Consider the following 21,480-nt stretch of genomic DNA (forward strand, 5'->3'; position numbering starts at 1 on the left):
AGCAGGAGGGAGGGTTGTGTAACTGCACAGGCGACAACTTGAAGAACCACAGTTACAGGCACATTTACAGTGCAACTCTGTTTTCATCACTGTGGTACCAGTGCAGTCACACATGGGAGAGTAGTTAACTGACTTACCAGTCTGAGGAAGGCCCAGTGAGCTCTCAATTGAAGAAAAACTGTAGGGCAACTCTTCTGACCACTGTCTCATGTGGCATCTATGCCCACTGAGCAGTGCCTTGTAAAGATGCATGAGGAGGACCACAATGCAGCTTTTCGGATGGAATCAATGGAGAGACCACAGTGAAACATAACTGATCTAGACTGCACCCAAGTAGAATGAATATTAATCTGCAATTGACAGTCAACTTCTGCTGATTTGTAACACAGTTTGAAATGAACCGGGTTGACAGCTTTTTGCCCTGGCATGCGCCTACTGAAGTAATGAACAGCCTGTCATCTTTTCAAAATATTTTTTTTTCTAAGGACTATCCTATAAACTTCTAAGGAATGAAGGGTTCATTCTCTGTTTTCCTGCAGTTGAAGGTATAACACTGGGAGAGTAATAGTCTGTTTTAGGTGGAAGCTGGATGTTATTTTGGATACAAACTGAGGTGCAGTGGTTCCCACCCTTTTTGGCACCAGGGACCGGTTTTGTGGAAGACAATTTTTTCACGGACTGAGGGGGGCATGGTTTAGGGATGATACAATTGTGCACTTTATTTCTAAAGTATTTGGTGTGGTGGTTAAGTGCATGGACTCTTATCTGATTCCTCACGCCTCCACTTGCAGCTGCTGGAATGGCCTCGGGTCAGCCATAGCTTCTCACAGAGTTGTCCTTGAAAGGGTAGCTTCTGTGAGAGCTCTCTCAGCCCCACCCACCTCACAGGGTGTCTGTCGTGGAGGAGGAAAGTAAAGGAGATTGTGAGCCACTTTGAGACTCTGAAATTCAAAGTGGAGGGCAGAATATAAATCCAACGTTGTCTTATTATTATTATTACTACTACATTGTAATATATAATGAAATAATTATACAACTCATGGCCCGGTTGCTAACAGGCCACAGATCGCTACTGGTCCACGGATCGGGGGTTGGGGACCCCTGAAATAGTGCACCATGGAGGACTACCCTAATGTTGAATATTTTCAGGAAAGGAGAATTGCACTGTAGCTGACTCATTTGGCTAATGTTTATGGTGACCAGAAACACTGATTTCATAGTAAGCACATGAATGTGACAAGTGGACACTGGTTTGTATGGTTTACCCATAAATTGTGAGTGAGAGGTTCACTGAGGGACTGGACATTGAACTGGGGAAATTTATTTAGCAGCCGTTTGAGAAATCATTTGGATTCCCTCTGAGCAAACGGAATTTTCCATCAACCTGAACATGAAAAAATGCTATAATAGCTAGAGGGCCTCAAATGGAGGTGGGAGAAAGGCCTCCTTGGAGGTATTAGAATACCTCTATCAGACAGTGGACTGGGTCTAGGCCCCTTCTCTGTGGCTTCTGTACAAAAACATACCATTTGACCAAACAGGAATGCCAGGAGGATCATTTTCTAGCATTAAGAATGACTTTGACAGATTTGGAAAACTGTCAGTTGGTCACTGAATGAGCCATGATGTTAAATGCAAGCTACCAATGTTTATGTGTAGGAATGGACTCTGCAGAAGGTTCCTGCATTAGAGGAATGTAGTAGTCATGGGACATGGCTATTTGGGTATTTTTTGCTAGACACATGCCATGTGTAAGGCCAACATACTTTTGTACACAGCTTGAATTCTAGTACATTGATGTGGAGAAGTGCTTCCTGGGAAAACCAGGTTCTGCTGACTGAAAATTTTTACCGTGTGCATCCCAGTCTGTAGCTAAGTTTGTGGGAGGGGGGGATGGAAAGGAGTCCTTGTTAGGAGGTTGGTCACTAGAGCTCCCTTCTGCATGAATGGTACCACTTGCCTCAGGATGTTCACTTTTTTGGATTGGTGCTGAAGAGCTGACAGCAGGCAACAACACAGTGGTAACTGGCAATCTTGAAGCCAAGAACAGAGGAGGCATATATTTTTCTGCCTATTCTGCCTAGTTTATGACCCTCTATGTCATTAGGCTGAATGTTGGATGCCTTTGTTTTCCCCTTGGGTAATATACAACCAAAGCATTAGCCATGGGTTTTTGGAAGAGAAAAGGGCATCCTCCCCACTTGCTTATGTACTGATTTCCAATACGCCTAGTGGAAGGCAACACCAATGCCAGACAAAGCCAAGTTTCAGTAGTGACTTAAAGCAGACCTTCTATGTCTGGGTATATGACACGTCCTGTATTCCTGGAGTGCATTACTCTAAATACTGAGGGCCTGTCATCCTCAGATGAGCATGAAAGGATTTCAAGGAGTCTCATTATTCAAATGAGCTGCTAACGGTATTATTATTATTATTATTTATTGGATTTATATCTCACTCTCCCTGCCGAAGAAGGTTCAAGGCGGCTCACAACAATCAAACTAAAACAATAAAACAATAGATAAGAACATAAAAACATAAGAGAAGCCATGTTGGATCAGGCCAATGGCCCATCCAGTCCAACACTCTGTGTCACACAGTGACCAAAAATACACACACACACACACACACTGTGGCTAATAGCCACTGATGGACCTCTGCTCCATATTTTTATCTAACCCCCTCTTGAAGCTGGCTATGTTTGTAGCCAGTTTGGTGTAGTGGTTAAGTGTGCGGACTTATCTGGGAGAACCAGGTTTGATTCCCCACTCCTCCACTTGCACTTGCTGGAATGGCCTTGGGTCAGCCATAGCTCTGGCAGAGGTTGTCCTTGAAAGGGCAGCTGCTGTGAGAGCCCTCTCCAGCCCCACCCACCTCACAGGGTGTCTGTTGTGGGGGAGGAAGGTAAAGGAGATTGTGAGCCGCTCTGAGACTCTTCGGAGTGGAGGGCGGGATATAAATCCAATATCTTCATCTTCTTCATCTTCTAGCCACCACCACCTCCTGTGGCAGTGAATTTCACATGTTAATCACCCTTTGGGTGAAGAAGTACTTCCTTCTATCCGTTTTAACCTGACTGCTCAGCAATTTCATTGAATGCCCACAAGTTCTTGTATTGTGAGAAAGGGAGAAAAGTACTTCTTTCTCTACTTTCTCCATCCCATGCATAATCTTGTAAGCATTAGAGTTAACAATTAAACCAAGTTAATAATAACAATTAAACAGCTTAAAACAATTTAAAACAATTTTGGTGCTAGTATCACTGAAGTATGTTCAGCAAAGTTGGGCATCCTCTTATACTATTATTCAGCTGAAGGCGAGTTGAAATAGTGCTGTTTTACAGGCCTTGCGGAACTGGGCAAGGTCCCGCAAGGCCCTTACTTCTTCTGGAAATTGGTTCCACCAGCAGGGGGCCACAATTGAGAAGATTCTTTCCCTAGTAGACTTCAGTCTCACCTTCCTTGGCCCAGGGATCGACAATACATTCTGCATCCCGGATCTAAGTACCCTCTGGGGAACATGTGGGGAGAGACAGTCCCTAGGCCATATAGGGCTTTGAAGGTAATAACCAGCACCTTGTAGCGAATCCAGTATACTATTGGCAGGCAGTGCAGCTCCCGCAACCCTGGCTGTATAGAGAGGCCCAATAACAGCCTGCATGGGACTTCACATTAGGAGAGTTTATGGATGGTTCCGGCACAACATCCTTTGGAAGGATAATCTGACTATCTTCATAAAGAGATTGATCATAGCTGAAAGGTAAGTCACCCAGGAAGTAAACCTCTTCCTGTGGTTCTTGTGGGAGGCCTGGATCATCTAATGGGTCAGCTTCTGCTTGGTTTGAAGCAAGAGAAGCATATGGATCCCAGTCCTGGTCATAGTAGTCACAGTGGACATCTTGGCATGGCAATCTGGATGACATCAAATACAAATCCTTTGGAACCAGTTGGAGAAGTGTATCACAATGGTGAGATGATGAGGGGAGCTGATGACATGGGATAGGAGATTCTGTGTCTTCAGATGTTTTCAGATGAAATGGGCTGGGGGGGGGGTGTTGAGCAACTTGAGGGGGAAGGCATTCTCAGAATGGAGACTGCTTGACCAGTTCCAAGGTTGTCTTGTGAGGGATCAGGTCTTTCTTATAAGGATGGAAAGGGGTGAATGAAGACTTTGATTTGGGAGGCTTTTCCAGGTGCTTGTGTTTATGTCTTTTTTTTTTAACGCTGACCCTAAGGAACTGTGCTCCAGGAACCCACATACCAAGCTCATAGTCTTCCCTGTAGTTGTGACTGGGTCCAGAGTAAGTGAGTTCTGTTTCAGGACCATTGGAAACAAGATACTTGGATCTGTCGGTTGGTGGTGAAGTGGTGTGGTACTCAGACCTTTTTCTCAAGCAGTATTAGATAAAGCTTATTCCCAAAGTGATGCCCTGACTTAGGACTAAATTGCAATTAAAGAGAGACGTGCAAGATGTCCTACTCGTTTGTCAAGGTATAAAAGGCATTGTTCATGGTCATCCAAGAGAAGATTTCTTTACCCACAAGACTCATGTTTTTTCAAAAGGAAAAAACAGAGCTTCTTTAGATTAACCTCTCAGTGGTATCAGAGAGAGAACATGTGGAAGGATGCTTCATCCCCTCTATGTCACACTAGAAAAGATGGGAAACAGTGTGGAGGAGAACAGAGTGTCTGTACTCTCTAGGTATTCGGAGTTTAAAAAAGAAACTATTTGTGGTAGGCCTGCACTTTTAGCAGTACACAGGTGCAGCTGCACGGATACCACAATGATGAACACGTAACTCTGCTTAGGACTGCAATGTAAACTATACTTCTGTATCCAGTTAAGTGCCATTCTCATATATAGCAAGTTAATGTCACTGTGACTAAATGAACTGTACAGCAGCTACTGGTTAGCAGCCTACTGTGGAAAAGGGTGGTGAGACTACCTTACATCTAAGACATGCACTCATGCTATCAAATACAGTAGCTAGTATGTCCAAACTGGCAACCTTCTGTTTTTCATCAGACTCACATGGAGCCAGGTATCGAAATCTCAGGCCCATACAATTCCTTTATACATGTTTCTTTTGCCTAATAATGTCTGAGAGCCCCCATACAATCCTTAAAGAAGAAAATGTCTCTCCTATTTTAGATATTTGGTTTTAAGACTGGACTGAGGCAGTGCCTGCTTTGCTGCTGTCATCATGGCTATGCCTGCACCACTCAAGCAACAAAGCTGCTCTGCACCTTGGCCTCCAGTCTCATTTCTCACTGATTTCAAGGAGATAACTAAGTGGCTAAAGAACTGCAGCCTTTGGTTATTAAGAGTCATATAACAACTACACTAACAAACTATAACTAAAATTACACAAGTTAGATGCACTGCTGCAAATAAAGTCCAATAGACAGATTTTGATCAAAATCACACTTAACTGGCTGCCACTAGTGGATGGTCTGTGGCCAGTGCATTATCAAGTCTAATGGAAGCAGCCTAAAATGTAGTGCTTAGAATATTTGGACTAGGACTGAGAAAACTCAGGTTCAAATCCCCACTTGGGCACACAGCTTGCTGGATGACTTATGGTTAGTCACTTTCTCTCAAACTAACTTTTCCCACAGGGCAGTTGTCAGGACAAAATAAAAACCATGTACTCCCTGGAAGAGGGGCAGTATAAAAATGTATCAGTCAATTTATTTATTCAGGAGCTTTATAGTCATCCAGTCTATTGTAAATAACACACAAGGGTACAAATAACTAAGAAATGTTGATTCTTTTCATCATGCCACTTGCCTGGTCTTGTATGTATTCATATGCTCCAGGAATATAGTGCTCAACATTTTCATCAATAAGCCTTCTAAGTCGTAAGCCATAATTTCTTGGTTCCAGCTGCTTAATCTAAGAGGTAAAAAGAAATTTTTGGAACTCAGAATTTATTTGTATAAGTCCAGAAGTTATATATACATATTCCTTCAAATTACGCAAAAGTAACCTCCAACAAGTAATTTCCTAAATATCCACCATAAATAAATAAACCTAGTTGCACAATTTTCATACCAACACAGATTTGGATTGCTTCTAACCACCCCCCCCCCAAAGGTTTATAGTGTTACTTCCTGTGTATAAAATTAACAGAGTGGTAGGGTGTGTAAATAAACTTTAAAACTTGTTCTCTTCTTCCTCTGCTTATACATTTCTACAGGTCTCCCAGATGGCATCATTCTGCTGAGTGATACATTCACATTTGGAGCATAAAATGCATGTGTGCACACAGGCTGTTAAGAGAAGGATGTTATGTACAGGCTTGGCTTTTACTGCACTTTTTACTGCCAATTTCCTCTGAGATCATGAAACCACCTACTTTTCGCAGCATGTGATTACATCCAGGAAGCTAAATAATGGAATAGATAGCACTTCCCTTAAGATATTAGCTTCATACCTTGCAGGGGCTTGTCCCTCAAACATCTGGAATAGTACTGAGGCAGCACTATGTTTACTTTCAACACTAGTGGCTCAACATAGAATTAAACAGACCTTGCATACTTTAGGTCATTTATTTTGCTCTCCACCCAGCAAAATTATCAGCTACAATGCACTGAGCAACATATTTAGCAAAACTTAAAATTGTGATTTCTTCAATTTATAATAGACAACAAGAAGAAAAAAATGGAATGAAACAGGGTACAAATAAATGTTTGTTATAAAACATTTAATCAGATGTCAAGACTACTGACTATACTATAGAATACAGATAAAAGTTTAAGGCTGGTCCAGGTGCCATTGCAGCTGACGCTATAATACAATACAAACGGAAAACTTTTTATTTAAGAAACTTTAGTGAAACTTTGATGCTGCAGACCAAAGTAACTCAAAGAACTGTATCAAAGAAATCTCTGGATTGTAATAACATGAAGAAAATGAAAAGACAACCAAAACAGCAACATACCCTGTATTGACTAAATGTGCATTTCTTAAGAACTACTGCTTTGAAATGCCATCTGTCATTTGAAGAACATGTTATGTGATAAAAAGGTTGTATATGCTGAACAATAGGACGATGAGGGATATTTAATTCCATGTATTTATTAATCTATATTTTCTAGGAGTTAAGATTTATTTAGATGGGTCATTTAGAAACAATTCCATCAGATTCAAGATGTAGACTCTAAAGAGCAAGGGGCTCCATTCACTAAGGCTGAACTTCCACCCCTACCACACTGCAAGGAGTTTAATGAAACAGCTTCATGGGGTCCATCCCATCTAATTTAGAAATCTTTTATATGCCAGGAAACAGATGGTAGCAAGATGGCAAAGATCCTTCACCTACTCGGGGTCAGACTTCTTGAAATTTCCTGACAGCTAATGGGTATTCAGCAGTTAGTGCCCCTTTTCACCTTCTAATAACTAGCCCTGCACCACTCACCACACACCAACATGAACATACACAACATACTTCAAACACAACACTGTGCTAAAGAATGAGTATTCCCAACACTCACCAGAGAAGTATGGAAATGTAAGAAAAAAAGAACTAGGAAAGATGTAGCAGAAAGTAGTCAGCATTAAGAGATGTCTAATGGAAAAATACCTTTAAATATACAGAGTAGAAAGAAAGAAAACACAGAAAAATTTTAATTGAAATAAAGAAACCAAAATAACTTCAGATCGAATGAAGTGATAGACACAAAAAGAAAACTTTGATTGTTTTTATGAACAGATTCTTATACAAATGCTTCTGGGTCACTTGTTTGCAATATCCATATAGAAATACTTTTCCTAAAAATATTTTCTTCATTCATCAGCTCTCTCCTGCCACCTATAGGTCATGCAAGGATTGCCTACGAAAACATATGTCTTGCCTTCCAGTTAATAAACAATAGTTGTTTTAACAGAAACTAAACTCTAAACTTGGTATCCTGATTTAGATGCCCCAGGTTGGCCCCATTCTGTCAGACCTCAGAAGTTAAGCAGGGTCAGCTCTGGTTAGTACATGGATGAGAGGCCACTGAGGAAGTCCAGGTTCAACTCTTGCCTTGAAAATTCTGCGGGGTTGTCGTAAGTCTGCCATGGCTTGACAGCATTTTCCACCTAATTCTATTGTAGACTTTAATGCTGGAAACCACAACAGGCATGGCAATGTATTTTCATACTGTAGTGAGCAGAACAATCATGGTAAAGTGATAAGAAAAAAAATATTATGCAGCCTGGCCTGGCACAATATTTCACCAGTCTGTACAGTTCAATAATAGTGGCTCACTCAACAGGAAGCCAACCTACCTCACATGCTATAGTGAAACTACAGGAATCATAAGACTGAGCCTCCTGATTTCAAAGACAGCTATTGATATTGGTAAAGAACATCTACCATCAGACATGGCCATATTTCACTATCTGGAAGATCTTAAAATTTAAAATATCACTAAGTATTTCTGTGGATTGGGGGGGAGGCAGGGAAGTCCAGCTCTGTGGCCAGAAACCTATTCCATCCACAGAAATCACCCCTGAGATTCAAGCTCATGTTTTGTTTGCTTATTTCATGTCCATTATACTGGATGGAGTCAGTTCATAATTTGAAATGCAGAAGATTTAAGATCTAAGTGATGTGCATTGCTCTGTTGCTTGATTTTCAAAGATGCTATGATGAACATGTTATGTACCTTTAATCACTTCTAGAGCATTACCCCTTTCCATGGCTCTCTTTAAAGACCAAAGGCTGGATTTTATGAATCCATTCCTCTTGCAAGAAGGCTTGCTCTGGCAGAAGAGGTTCCACTGGAATAAGAGGCAGGAAAGGCAATTTCACCCACTTTTCCTTCACTACTACATCTATCCATGTTTTTGAGAAAGGAGAAGGAATGAAACACCCACTCTAGGATCCAACTTCTATACTTTAAAAGTGATCAACAAGCTAAACTAAAATGTAGAATTGTGTACCTTGCAAGCCAAAGCCAAAACATCTTCGACTCTGTCTTCTGGCTTGAAAGTTAACATCAGGCCTTGACAGTCAGGAAAATGAATGTATGTTTGGATGTCCCAGGTATTTTCTTTTGTGGCATTCTCTGGAGTCGAGTAGTACACATTTAGAAATTCATCTACTTTCTGCTGAGGAAAAAAGAAGAGAGGAAGATGTATGCACCCTTTTAATGTAACAAAAGTCACTTAAAACAGCAGTTTTCAACATACGGGTTGGAACCCTCAGGTGAGTCAGAAATCCCTATAAAGCTGCAATTTTGGGGTGGTGGGGTGGTGGCGGTGCTTTTCTGGAAATACCTGCTGCTAGTGCATATGGGCAGAGAGCAAATGCCACATCTCCTGTTACTCTTTGCTCACACACTGAGAGAAGGAGGATAGTAAGATGAGGCCACCCAGGAACAGAGGATAAATTTGAGAACAGGCAGGTTCAAAGAAACACAGACTCCTCATCTGCCTGTCACATGACTGTGATATTATACCAGATCCTGACATGTGGTTGCAGCTCATTGGGTTCTATGCTTCAACATGAGATTAAAGGCAATTCCCCGTTCTGAAATGATTAAAGACCATCGGCATAAACTGTATTTGCTACTGATATTATTTGATCAACAAAAAAAACATGCTTTTATCTCACCTATATACACTGTTTCCTTCTCCAAGCACTCTTATCCCCTTTGGTCTTCTTAAACAATGTCATTTTCTGACAAATTAGCACTGCAGAGCCCATCCCCAACTAACTACTGAGTCCAATTAATCCATTAGGCCTCAGTGATGAAATCCTGAACCATATACTCTTTAGCTCAGGGGCAGCCAACGGTAGCTCTCCAGATGTTTTTTGCCTACAACTCCCATCAGCCCCAGCCAGCATGGCCAATGGCTGGGGCTGATGGGAGTTATAGGCAAAAAACATCTGGAGAGCTACCATTGGCCACCCCTGTTCTAGCTCCTTTCAGCTTGAGAGAGAGAGAGAGCACTTCTGGAGAGTGTGCTAACAGTCAGACTTCACTAGGTTTCGGTGGACCCCCCCCCTCTCATATACAGGGTTGGCTTGGCCCCAAACATTACCTGCTGTCTCAAACCATTCTTCCTGGTACCACTGTCTTATCCATGTAAAGACTGTAGAACAGTCAGCAGTTTACTTCATGACTTCCCATCTGAATTTGAGCCATTTTTCAAATTTGCTTACTGTCACTGAATACAATAATTACAAATTAAGAAAGATTCCTTTGTTGCAAAAAGTTATTTTAGGAGCCATCCAGGTTCCAACAGGATAGAGTAATAACTTACTCACAACAGAATGTTTTGTATAACTGATGATTATCTCACTTCATGAAAGGTCCTTTTACCAAGCGACATGCTATACAACATAAGAACATAAGAGAAGCCATACTGAATCAGGCTAGTGGCCCATCCAGTCCAACACTTTGTCACACAGTGGCCAAAAAACCCAAGTGTCATCAGGAGGTCCACCAGTGGGGCCAGGACACTAGAAGCCCTCCCACTGCTGCCCCCAAGCACCAATAATAAAGAGCATCACATGCTCCAGAACAGAGAGTTCAATCTATACCTTGTGGCTAATAGCCACTGATGGACCTCTGCTCCATATGTTTATCCAATCCCCTCTTGAAGCTGTCTATGCCTGTAGCTGCCATCACCTCCTGTGCCAGTGAATTCCATGTGTTAATCACCTTTCAGGTGAAGAAGTACTGTACTTCCTTTTATCTGTTCTAACATGACAATATCCTCATGGTAATACACCTACATAACTCACGTTCTAAAACAGAGTAAGGAAGGTAAGTCATGACTGAGAGAAATGTCCCATTGTAACATCAGTGAGATAGTTCACAGAAACAGCCTTAAATCACACATTTCAAAGAGTCTTGGAGACACTTCACACAATCCCCACATAAACTTACAAGTGCTAAATGCAATGTGCTATTATGCAATGACACACATGTATGCAACTGTAGTGATCATATGATCTATAAATAAAGCACACATAAAATTAATTTTATGTAAAACAGATGTTCAGTCTCTAATTGTGCCTATATTTCTTCTTTCAAGATTTGATAAGAGCCTTTTTTCAAAATGTCTGCATATGCAAGTACTTTCTTGTGTAATTTTATGCAGAAGTTAGGAAATAATAAACTTATACAACCAATATAGTTACTGATGCAATGATTTTAATAAATTCACACTTTTAAAAAGATTTCATCAGCAGAGGGCACTGGAGTGTATAGCACCACTAGATAAGAAAATACACTACTGGTAGAAATATTAAAGGCTTGCATTTTAAAGCACTATTAATATTAAAATACCAGATAATTCAGCAAAGCCACCCACTTTCAAGTTTAGACTACGATAACGAGGGGGGCAGGGAACCCAGTCAGCTACAGAAAAGGCATCCAGTATAATAAAACCAAGAAAGGATGAACCCACAAAACCAGAACTTATCAGTGCTTTGAATAAGAGACTAAAGTCCTGCTAAGTTCTAGCCCTAACCTGGATGGACCAGGCTCTCCTGACCTCATCAGATCTTGGAAGTTAAGCAGGGTCAGCCATGGCTAGTATTTGAATTGGAGACCACTCTATGAGGTCACCATAAGTCAGGTATAACTTGATGGCACTTTACACCACCACCAAGTTCTATTACAAGTCATATACTCTGTACAAGTAATTTCTAAGCAGAACAGACCACTGCAAGGTTTGCACTGAAATGGAAAAACTCTTCTCAGAGAGCTCCCTCCATCCCCTTTTTGTCTTCAGGTCTCCAGGTGGAGTGGGGCAGGAACCAGAACTGAAACTTTTTCTAAAGCCAGTTTGAGTAAGTGAGCACTAACTAAGGCTGCATTTAGACATCGCTTTTAACCAACATTATGAATCCAGCTTGCTGCCAGGCTCACACAAACTTCCTTCTCATGCGGAACATTCTTGCTGGAAACCAACTCCAGTTAACACTGATGTACACATGCAAGACTGGAAGCCTGCATTAAACTCTTGGTAGAATTTGAGGGACTGAAGAAGCAGGAGGGCTTTACTCTGGTTAATTCACAAAAAAGCGGATTTACATGTCATAGATAGCTACGGTTAATTACTAATCAGTATTCTGCTATTTCCACAAGGATTCTCTCTCCCAAGTTCCATTCCCCCAGAAAGTGAGGGGTTTTTATCGGGCTTCCCCAAAGAATTGTACCTTCCTGACTTTTTACAGATTTTGTCAGATCTTTTCGAAGCCTGCTTTGCTGCAAAATTGAGCAAAAGCCTGGATGGGCCATCAGTCATTTTTCCCGATGCTGTCTCTGCAGTGGTCATTTCCCTCCCCTGCCACTAGGGGGCTATTTTTTAAATCAACGAGTATGGTATCAATATAGCACCATAAGAATATGTGCAACAAGTCCCCTGAATTCCCAGCTTTCATTTAAAAGTTTCATTTAAAAAGTGTCTAGAACTTTTCATTCAGGGGAAAGGCATATCTCTGCAACACAAGGGACTAAAGACTTGCTTTTTTGTTCATGAAAAGGAAAGCTGGGAATTTGAAGAACACATACCGTTCTTCATACTGTTAACCACATTATGCTGATATGATATCCAAATGCTTTTTTTTTTTAATAAGAGCTGTGAGATTCTGTTCTCAACTCCCCAGAGGATCCTATGCCCCACCCTGCTCGATAACAGAATCTCACAGTCTTTGTGTTTTCTCTCGTTGCAAAGAGATCAACTTCTGGGACTCTAGATACACTGTCTTTATGGACCGTTCATGAGATAGTGTCCCTGCTCCACTCAATCTGTCAGCCTCCATGTTTAAGTTTCCAGGAATATGGATAGCTTGAATGCAAGCACTGAGCTTCAAGACCATTAACCCAGTCAAAGTAGCCCGTTGGCATAGGCCCTTGAATCCTGTGCTTCCTTGATTGTTTCAATAAAACATTGTAACAAACATTTTCCGTTTGAAGCAGTATGCACCGATTCCACAGAATATCTGAGAAACAGCTAAGGGGATTCTGAACTGCTTGCAACTTTAGAGAGTTAATATCAATAATATGCCTCTCGTCCTTCAACCATGTACCCTGTGCAGAAAATCCTTCACAGTGGCCACCTCAACCCAAGAATGAAGTGTCTGTGGTAAAGACAACTTCATGCTCAGGAACATCAAAGGATGTGCCCTAGGAAAAGTTGTAATGAGAAAGCCACCATGTCAGGGAATGGATAACCTGTCTGGGAACAGAAAATCTATGCCATTGGGGATAGTAAGTCCACTATATCAGGATGGAAACTAGAGCTGTAGGGGCTGCACATGTAGCCTGGCAAGGAGCAGAACTGCTATCATAAAAGCCATATAGCCCAAAGGGCAAAGGATTTTCCAAACTGATTGAAATTGCTTTGATCTAAATTGCCTAGCTAAAATAGAAATGTCTTTTGGGAACAACTTCTAGTCAGAAGGACGATTTATGTGATGTGGCTACCTCTCTTGGAGGGGGCAGCTGGAGCATCAACCTTTATCTGCAGGACCACCTTTTCCCCATATATCCCCCAGAGAGCATTGCGTTCAGGGACAAAAAATCTGCTGTCCACCCCTGGAACAAAGGAGGCCAGGTTGCGTTTGAGACGAGCCAGGGCCTTCTCGGTGGCAGCACCAGAGTTATGGAATGCTCTCCTGGAGGCCATAAGGGCCCTGCGGGACCTTCCTACGTTCCGCAGGGCCTGTAAGACTGAACTGTTTCGACAGGCCTTCGAAGCTCAAACCGAGAGAGAGCTGCCACCTGACATCAGTTAGAGTATCCAGTGTCCAACCATCTGAAAAGCAGAACCGCCAACATAGTAATGGTACAGCACTGTGGAATAGTTTTTAAATTATAATTGTATTAATGTTTTATAGATTTTATTGATGTACTGTTTTAAACGAATGTTGTGAGCCTCCCTGAGTCCGCTTGCGGAGAGGGCGGGATAGAAGTGTAATGTAAATAAATAAATAAACCTAGGTTGGCTGGAACCCTTGCATTTATGATAGCCCTACTGGCGAATAAAGGGCTTAGAAATAAGACACTGGGGCCCTGGAGGGTTAGCTTAGCAGTAATCCCTTTGATAAGGGTGCCAGGACTAACATACAAACAGCCTCTGCATGAATTGAGATAGACCAGGTGAGACCCCCTCCCCCCCTTTTTAACAGTGTTTAGCTGTAAAAACAGTGCTGATGGCAGGCCTGCTCATACACTGCACAGAACATTGATGATGAACTAAAGTTCTTCCACATCTAGATACAGAAAGATTTTATACTACACACTAGAAAACTAAAAAGCACAATAAAATCCAAATAGGCTTCCTCCATTTGTGCAACATTTCATCTAGACAGAAGCATATGAACTGCTATCATGCTTGTTGTTATCCTCCTGAATGGAAAGTTTCTCATGACTTTCCAAACTATACAACCTGCTATATTTCTTTTGCTCATTGTTCTTTGGACCCAACCATTTTATTGCTTAAGTGCTGCAAATTTATTCAGATTATTTTAAAACCAGGGCTAGGCTCAAATTAGAGATGGGGAACACTTCCACGGACAAATTATTCAATGTGTGTAACTGAAGAAGTGTATAATTCTAGCTCAACACCAGGCATCTAAACTGTGGTGGAAGTGGTTTGCACACACATCCACTGAGTTTTAAGGCCCTTGGTTTTATATGGCAGAAATGTGGGCTCAGCTTTGCACCACATTTGGTTCACCGTTAGATGTCACATCAAACCTCTGCTTGTGATGAACCCAGCTTATGTACCATGCTTGAGTGCTCTATTGCTCCTCCTTTTATGCACACAGTAGGATTGAATTCTTCCTGGTTTGGAAAGCCTTAAATCAAACTCCAGCTGGCCATACCACCAGAATGCAGGTGCCTGGGCAAAGAGGAATTTGTCCCACCCCTAGGATTTAAAATTAGGTTTTGTAGGGAGAAAACAAGCTCCACTTTGCCAGATGCTTGCATTCAATTGTAAAAGCAAAGAGGAGTTGCAGTGATGTGCTCTAACAATATTTTTCTTGCCTAAGAGTACCACGTAAAAAATCATTACAAGCAGCAAACAATGTTCTTAGGTTTATTGTGGCTGTGGATAACTATGTTTTAAAGTTCTGGCATTTGATGGAAGCACCCTCTATTTAAATATATATATTTGCACTAGTTGTGTTCAAGGGATTATTGTTCCACCCACATTTTCCATCTTAGAAACGAAAGGGTTTTTTTACAGCTATGCCTGAAGAGTGACTAATACCACAATAACTTTATTCATTCAGTGCCACATAGAACTTTGACAGCACATTCAATTTTCCAGAGGCAGATGCCAGGGTTGTAGAGTGCAGCATGTTATACCATGGTGTTGCTTGAAGAGCAGCTGGTTACTTCATGGTTTTCCTGCCTTTGTTTGTCACTATTTTCATATGAAACACCTCAGAAAACCTGCATGGAACATTTAACGGCGCTGCGCTTCACTGAACTCATCAGGAAGTCTCTTGTAAAGGTTTGATTTTATTTTTTTTCTTCAGAATTTCCTAATAAAATAGGCTTACTTCCAACCTCAACGGTTTTGCAAGCTATGATGAATCACTTTTTCAGCTGTTGGATAAGGCACCAAAACTGTAAGAACCACTGCAAAGCTACAGTTGCTGCTATTCAGCTCCTTAAAATGTTTACAGGGACAGAATACTCACTTATTAATGTAACAGACATAAGGCTTATAGAGGAAAGCAAGTTCCACAGAAGGGACAACTTGCCTCAAATCCAGTCTCATGATAAATTAACAGTTTTCCATCTGTTCTCTTAACTGCTGGGCATGTGCTCAAATACTTTTTAAAAATACAGTTTGTGCAGTCATTTTTGTTGTCAAGATGATGGCACCATGACAGGAAAACAAAGCTTAAAGTTCCAAGACAGTTGACAAACTCTGAAGAAAAGTTTTAAAATGCTACCATTGTACTTTTATTACACTTATTGATCTTGTTTAAACATCACAGTCACACGAATCCAAGCAGCCAAAGGTACATTTCACCAATCATGACATTGATTTCAATATTGCAGTAATTTCATGACAGGTGCTCCAGTATAACTGGGAAAGTTTTTAGTAATTGGGATAAGCATAGCAGAGGAAAGCCTAAAAACATGAACTCACCCAAACAAGAGATGTGTATTCTGTTGAAAAGGGGCAACACACACCGGGGGGGGGGGGATACAAAATGTGTCAAAATGCTTTGGGAAAAGGATAGCATTGTTTGACCTTATTCTTGCCCTACTTCAATTATATACTTATGCTGTTGAATCAAGCAGCATTCATCCTAAAACATATTCAAAAGAGCCAGTGTAATAAAATCTAACATTTATTTTAAATTCCTGAAACTGAATGCGCATGTGTGATAGATGGGCAATAGTCCTATTCCCTTCTGCATATAGCCAATCACCTTTAGTGTAGGAGGGGATAAAAACTCTAACTTCAATACTCATAACATGTAGAATTATTGAATAAACATTAAAAGGTTTCTCAACTATACTGTTAAACCTTTAGAAGCCAATTAATTTAGTCAGTCACAAAAGGAGATAGTGACAACAGCTTTGGTGAAAAGCAGGGAAAGACGAAGTCTGTTTTCACATATTTTTAGTTGTAACATTAACAAGCAGTACTATGATCATATAAGACATTTATATTTTAATATGAAGATATTATGAAGATTGTGCAGGTCCACAGGAAACTCTGGGAAGGGCAGTCTTTCTCTTATTGTACAGCTGATAGAGCAGAGAAGGAAAAGTAAACACTTCATACAACTAGTTAAGTACTGCATAACGTTGTTCCAGATTCCCTGCCTGAATGGTCAAAGCATCTCCCCAGGTCTGTTCACCAATCAGATACTGGAATGCCAATCAGTACATATTACTGTGCATTCCCTTAGAATGAGTGCTGAGTCTTTGATAAAGAAGCACCATTTTTGACTTAAAAATAGAGACCTGCCAAGGAGTAAAGTGAACCTTTAACTAAACCCAAGATACCCACGTCCCAGTTTTGGTACTCCAGTAAGGCAACAGACACGCAAAAATAAAGAGAACTGGATGGAAGATGAAGCTCATCTAATACTGGGAGAGAAGAAGAGAAAAGTTCATCTCAGAGATGCTGGACATTGTAATTTTGTTGAAAGTTGAGTAAACACCATCTGAAACTTACCAGAACATAGCTGTACCTTGTTTCAAGTTTGACTGGCTTCCCTAGGGTTTTCCAGTACTGCTTCTTCTCAGGCTACTTATACAATTACCAAAATCCATTTGGGACTTCACCAAAAAAGTTGGTCTAAACTTAAAAATTTCAATGTGAGACTGAGGTGGTTTTCAAATGTCTTCTGGATAACCCTGGGACTGTTCAGATACTTTATCAGGAGTTCCTGATAAAGACTGCTTGCCCACTAACAGCTGATTTCCCCTATAATGTATGGAATAACAGGCATCATAAGACAGATAGTTTAAATTGTATGAACCACATGTGGGCTCTTGAATCCTCTGCAAAGCACAGTGATTTTCATGGAAGGACATTTAAGAGTTTTTTGGCAGATACACTGAAGGAGAAAAATTCCGTTGAAGGGAGAAAAATCTGAAAACCACTGGTACACAAAAACACAGCATTTGAGCCCATCACTTGGGGATGCGGCCTGTTCCATGGCAGGCAACAGTATGAATGTCTATAATGTCTTAAGTTAAAAATGCATAGTTTGAACAACATCCATGCTACAAATAGTATGACACCACCACACTGATGCAAGATATACAAATAAATATTTAAGTGCCTCCTGTGAACCCTTTCAGAACCTCGTGTGGGAAAAGAAGCAGTGATTTTTTTCCCCCCTTCAGAGACAGGCCAAACAAACTTTCCTTCTGCTTTATATTTTTCATATGACATGAATCAAGAAATACATTAAGTCAGTGCCCAGAGCAAAAGTTAGTTTATCTTACCTCAGTAGGATTACTGGAATTCTGAGGCAGCTGAGTTCCAGTAAATCCATGCCCACTAGCTGAGTCAAATATCTAATTGAAAGAAATAAATAGGTTAAACTATAAACTCCACATTGTGTGGTATATTTTGTATGCAAAGAGGGAAAGATACAGGACTACAGATAGGTTAAGCTGAACTACTATGAAATATTTAATGATATAATTCTCAAATGGGATCTGTGTTTGTAGGGAGAAAGCGCAGTTAGCCCCAGCTCCCAAAACCTCACTCCAGGTAAAAGTTTTACAAATCATGCAGCTGGAGAATATCAATTCACCAAACCAATCAATTTTATCTACCAAACTAAAATGATCAATAGCAGCTTTTTTTATTACTCTGCTATAACAACCTACCACCCATGAGTTTGGAATTTGTGGTCAAACAATACGTTGTTTATTACTACATAAACTCATTAATGTTGTTCTCAAACAGCCAGGATTTTCTGTTTTAAGAATCTGAATCTGAGTAAGAGATTCAGGGAGTGTCCAACAGTGAGCTGGTGCTAGAGTTCTCTCTGCTGGACCACACTGGGGGGGGGGGGGGGTATTCTTCACCAACAGCATAAGAACATAAGAGAAGGCATGTTGGATCAGGCCAATGGCCCATCCAGTCCATATATATATATATATATATATATATATATATATATATATATATATATATATATATATATATATATATATATATATATATATATATATATATATATATATATATATATATATATATATATATATATATATATATATAGTGAGGAAAAGCCCCCTACTTTTCATACACATGGACATCATGATCGCCAGTGTGGTTGCCAGGGTGCCTGGAGTTTTGACTCTCACACATCTGCTCTAAGAAGTGGACTTTGCTTGCAGTTTCTGAGGCTTATGTGGATACTATAAGCCTCAGCTTTGCATTCTACATCTCTGAAGAGTGTTAGCCAGAACTACAGACATGCTCCAGCTGCTCCTTGTGTGCCCAGTCTTGGCCACTGCAGTGGAAGAAGCCAGGCCACCATGTTTCCAGCCTGCCTTCATGGACCTAAGGCTAACAACAGCAGAATCCATCTTGCTTTCCTGACCCAAGCATACCCTGCCAGGCTGGACTCATTCCTTCTTAGTGGGAAAGTCACACGTACACACCCTGAGCCTGCAAGCAACCCATCCGTTTTATGAATGGATTAATAGCTCCACTGTTGATCCTAATTGCCCAGCAATACCAGAACAATAAATCTTGCCCAGCAGAAGATGAGATAAGAGGAAGGACATCTTCTGTCTTCATCAAGTCTTCTGTCTAACCCGGGTGGTACCTAGGCCAGTATTTGATTCCCTATTGTCACCTTCCCAGCTAATCCCATTTAACCTTAAGTATCCAGCCATTCCCATTCTCACCCCAGTCTAATACCTTGGAGCCGCCCCAGGCAGCATTGCAGCTTGGAAATTTCCAGCTTCACCAGACTAAGGTGAAGTTCATTGGTCAAAACTGGCATCCAATTAGGTGTCAGCAAGGGATGTCCAGCCTTCTTGGTCATCGCAGAGCCTCCCCCTGCTCCTCCCCAAGACCTCCCAGCACCTAAGGGGTCTAAGAGAGTCTATTTAACCTCTGACCCAACTCCACTCATGTGTGCTCTCTATTCAGCAACCCCCTTATCCCGCTGTATAGATCCATCCCCGATTCCTGATCAGTTTCGGGTCCATCCCCCATTCATCGCCATCGGAGTCTTCCTTGGAGTCTGCGAGAGGTAGTATCACCCTGTATGTCCACCCTTTTATGTACCCCTATCGATCTCTCTATGTTTCTTTAGACCTGTGTGAATGTGTGATTGTTTTTGTACCTTGTGTGGAAGAACTATTGTTTCAAATAAATTACAATTGATTTTATTAAATTAGAGTCCAGTTTATTGAGCATTACTCTCTGAATGGTTGAGCCTGGTATACATAGATAAAAAAGATTCCTATTGGGCCAGCTGTCTCTCAATCTAATTCCCCAAGTTCTTTTTGAGAGCAGTTACCCTAACAATATATATATGGGAGTTTTGGGGAGAATTCATGGGAGGCATATTCTCCCAAACCCCTGGTTCAGGAACCACAAACCAGTCCAGTTTGTGCTTGAACCACAGTTCATGGTTTGGTTCGTGCCCATCTCTACTGTGAATAGTAAATTAAAAATAGGAGAAGATTACTGAAATTCTGTTACCAGCAGAACTGTCATTTTCCCATGTGACAACACCACACAGAGCATGTGAAAAACTGCCAAGAGATAATGTTAGAACTGTTTGTTTTATTTTCTGATTAGTTCTTGATTACTGTCTGCATCATATTAAATATCATTAGTTATAGACTGAATTTGTGGTTCTAAGTGACACACTGTGCTCATGACTTTGTGATTCTTGCTAATCATTGTTAACATGCAATTGAGATGTTTCCCACAGTTTCCTTTCCCAAACACTAGCAGATGGACAGCCACAGAAGCACAACTTTATTGTGTGATAATGGCTCCATGAACATACAAGATGTGTGAACAGCAGAGAAGTTTCTCAATGCTTTGTAAGAAGTTATGTCTCAGACACCCACTTGACCATCTGCATATCTAAATAAATTCAATTGAAACCCACTTTTACATTGTAAACTCAGTAAGGACTCTTAGTTGTCACATTTTGCACCAAATTATCATTAAGGACAGCTTCACATAGTGTTACATAATCAAGTCTGATATTGGAGCTTGCTTATTGAAAAGCATTTTTTCCCATCAGATTTGCAAACATAGCACTTCTTTGCTGACATTTCACGCTTGGCATATGTTTCTGTAGAACATTTTATTAAATTTTGCTTTACCATAGCCCATCAGCTACAGTTGAATTACCATATTTATGACCTTTCAAAACAATTTGCTACTATGAACATCAAAGGAACAGATAACAATCTTAAGGAACCACATATAATGCAACTTCCCATCTCTTCCATTAAGTAAGTAAATGGAGTAAATATATTTAAAAAGCCATTCCCCTTAATAATGTTTACAGCAGAGGCTGTATGAGTTTCAGATGTGCATTAATTATACACAATTAGGTCTGCTGCAAGAGATAATAAACTATGGTATCCTCATATTCATTTATCTAATTTTTATTCTCCCCATCTTCCAAGGAGTTCAAGAAGGCAAACATAAATTTCCCTCTCTCATGTATGCCAACGTATAGGCATGTTTGCCATTTGGTACAAACCCAGCTTTGTTGTTTTTTGGCCCAACCAATACAGTATAAAATAATGTAATAAACCAATAGGGAGACAGTTACAGAATGGACATTGTACTGGATGAACTTTTCAAGAATACCATGTTGATGAGAGATCCCTGGGCCATGGCAGTCACCTGGCTTTGATGACTTTGCCTTCCCATCAGCACTTACACTCAGAGTTCAAAGTTCATTCTTGATTCAGTACAACGCCACCGTTCTTGAAAGTTCCCTCTTTATTTATTAGTAACTCAGTGCAGTAAGTAAGGGTAGTCAACTT

The 21,480-nt window shown here is 40.7% G+C and overlaps 1 protein-coding gene across 1 annotated transcript in view; it reads right to left on the bottom strand.

Moving 5' to 3' along the window:
* LOC132590507 (rho guanine nucleotide exchange factor TIAM2-like) overlaps positions 1–21,480 on the bottom strand; it is a 314,104-nt gene that overhangs the window by 99,928 nt on the left and 192,696 nt on the right. The window contains exons 10-12 of the mRNA XM_060263413.1: positions 17,941–18,012; positions 8,933–9,100; positions 5,792–5,896 (exon numbers count right to left, since the gene is read on the bottom strand). Coding sequence (XP_060119396.1) covers positions 5,792–5,896; positions 8,933–9,100; positions 17,941–18,012 — 345 coding nt within the window. The remainder of the gene's footprint in view (positions 1–5,791; positions 5,897–8,932; positions 9,101–17,940; positions 18,013–21,480) is intronic.

The sequence above is a fragment of the Heteronotia binoei genome, unplaced genomic scaffold (assembly GCF_032191835.1).
Source record: "Heteronotia binoei isolate CCM8104 ecotype False Entrance Well unplaced genomic scaffold, APGP_CSIRO_Hbin_v1 ptg000072l___fragment_3, whole genome shotgun sequence".
In the NCBI taxonomy this organism is placed as follows: domain Eukaryota; kingdom Metazoa; phylum Chordata; class Lepidosauria; order Squamata; family Gekkonidae; genus Heteronotia; species Heteronotia binoei.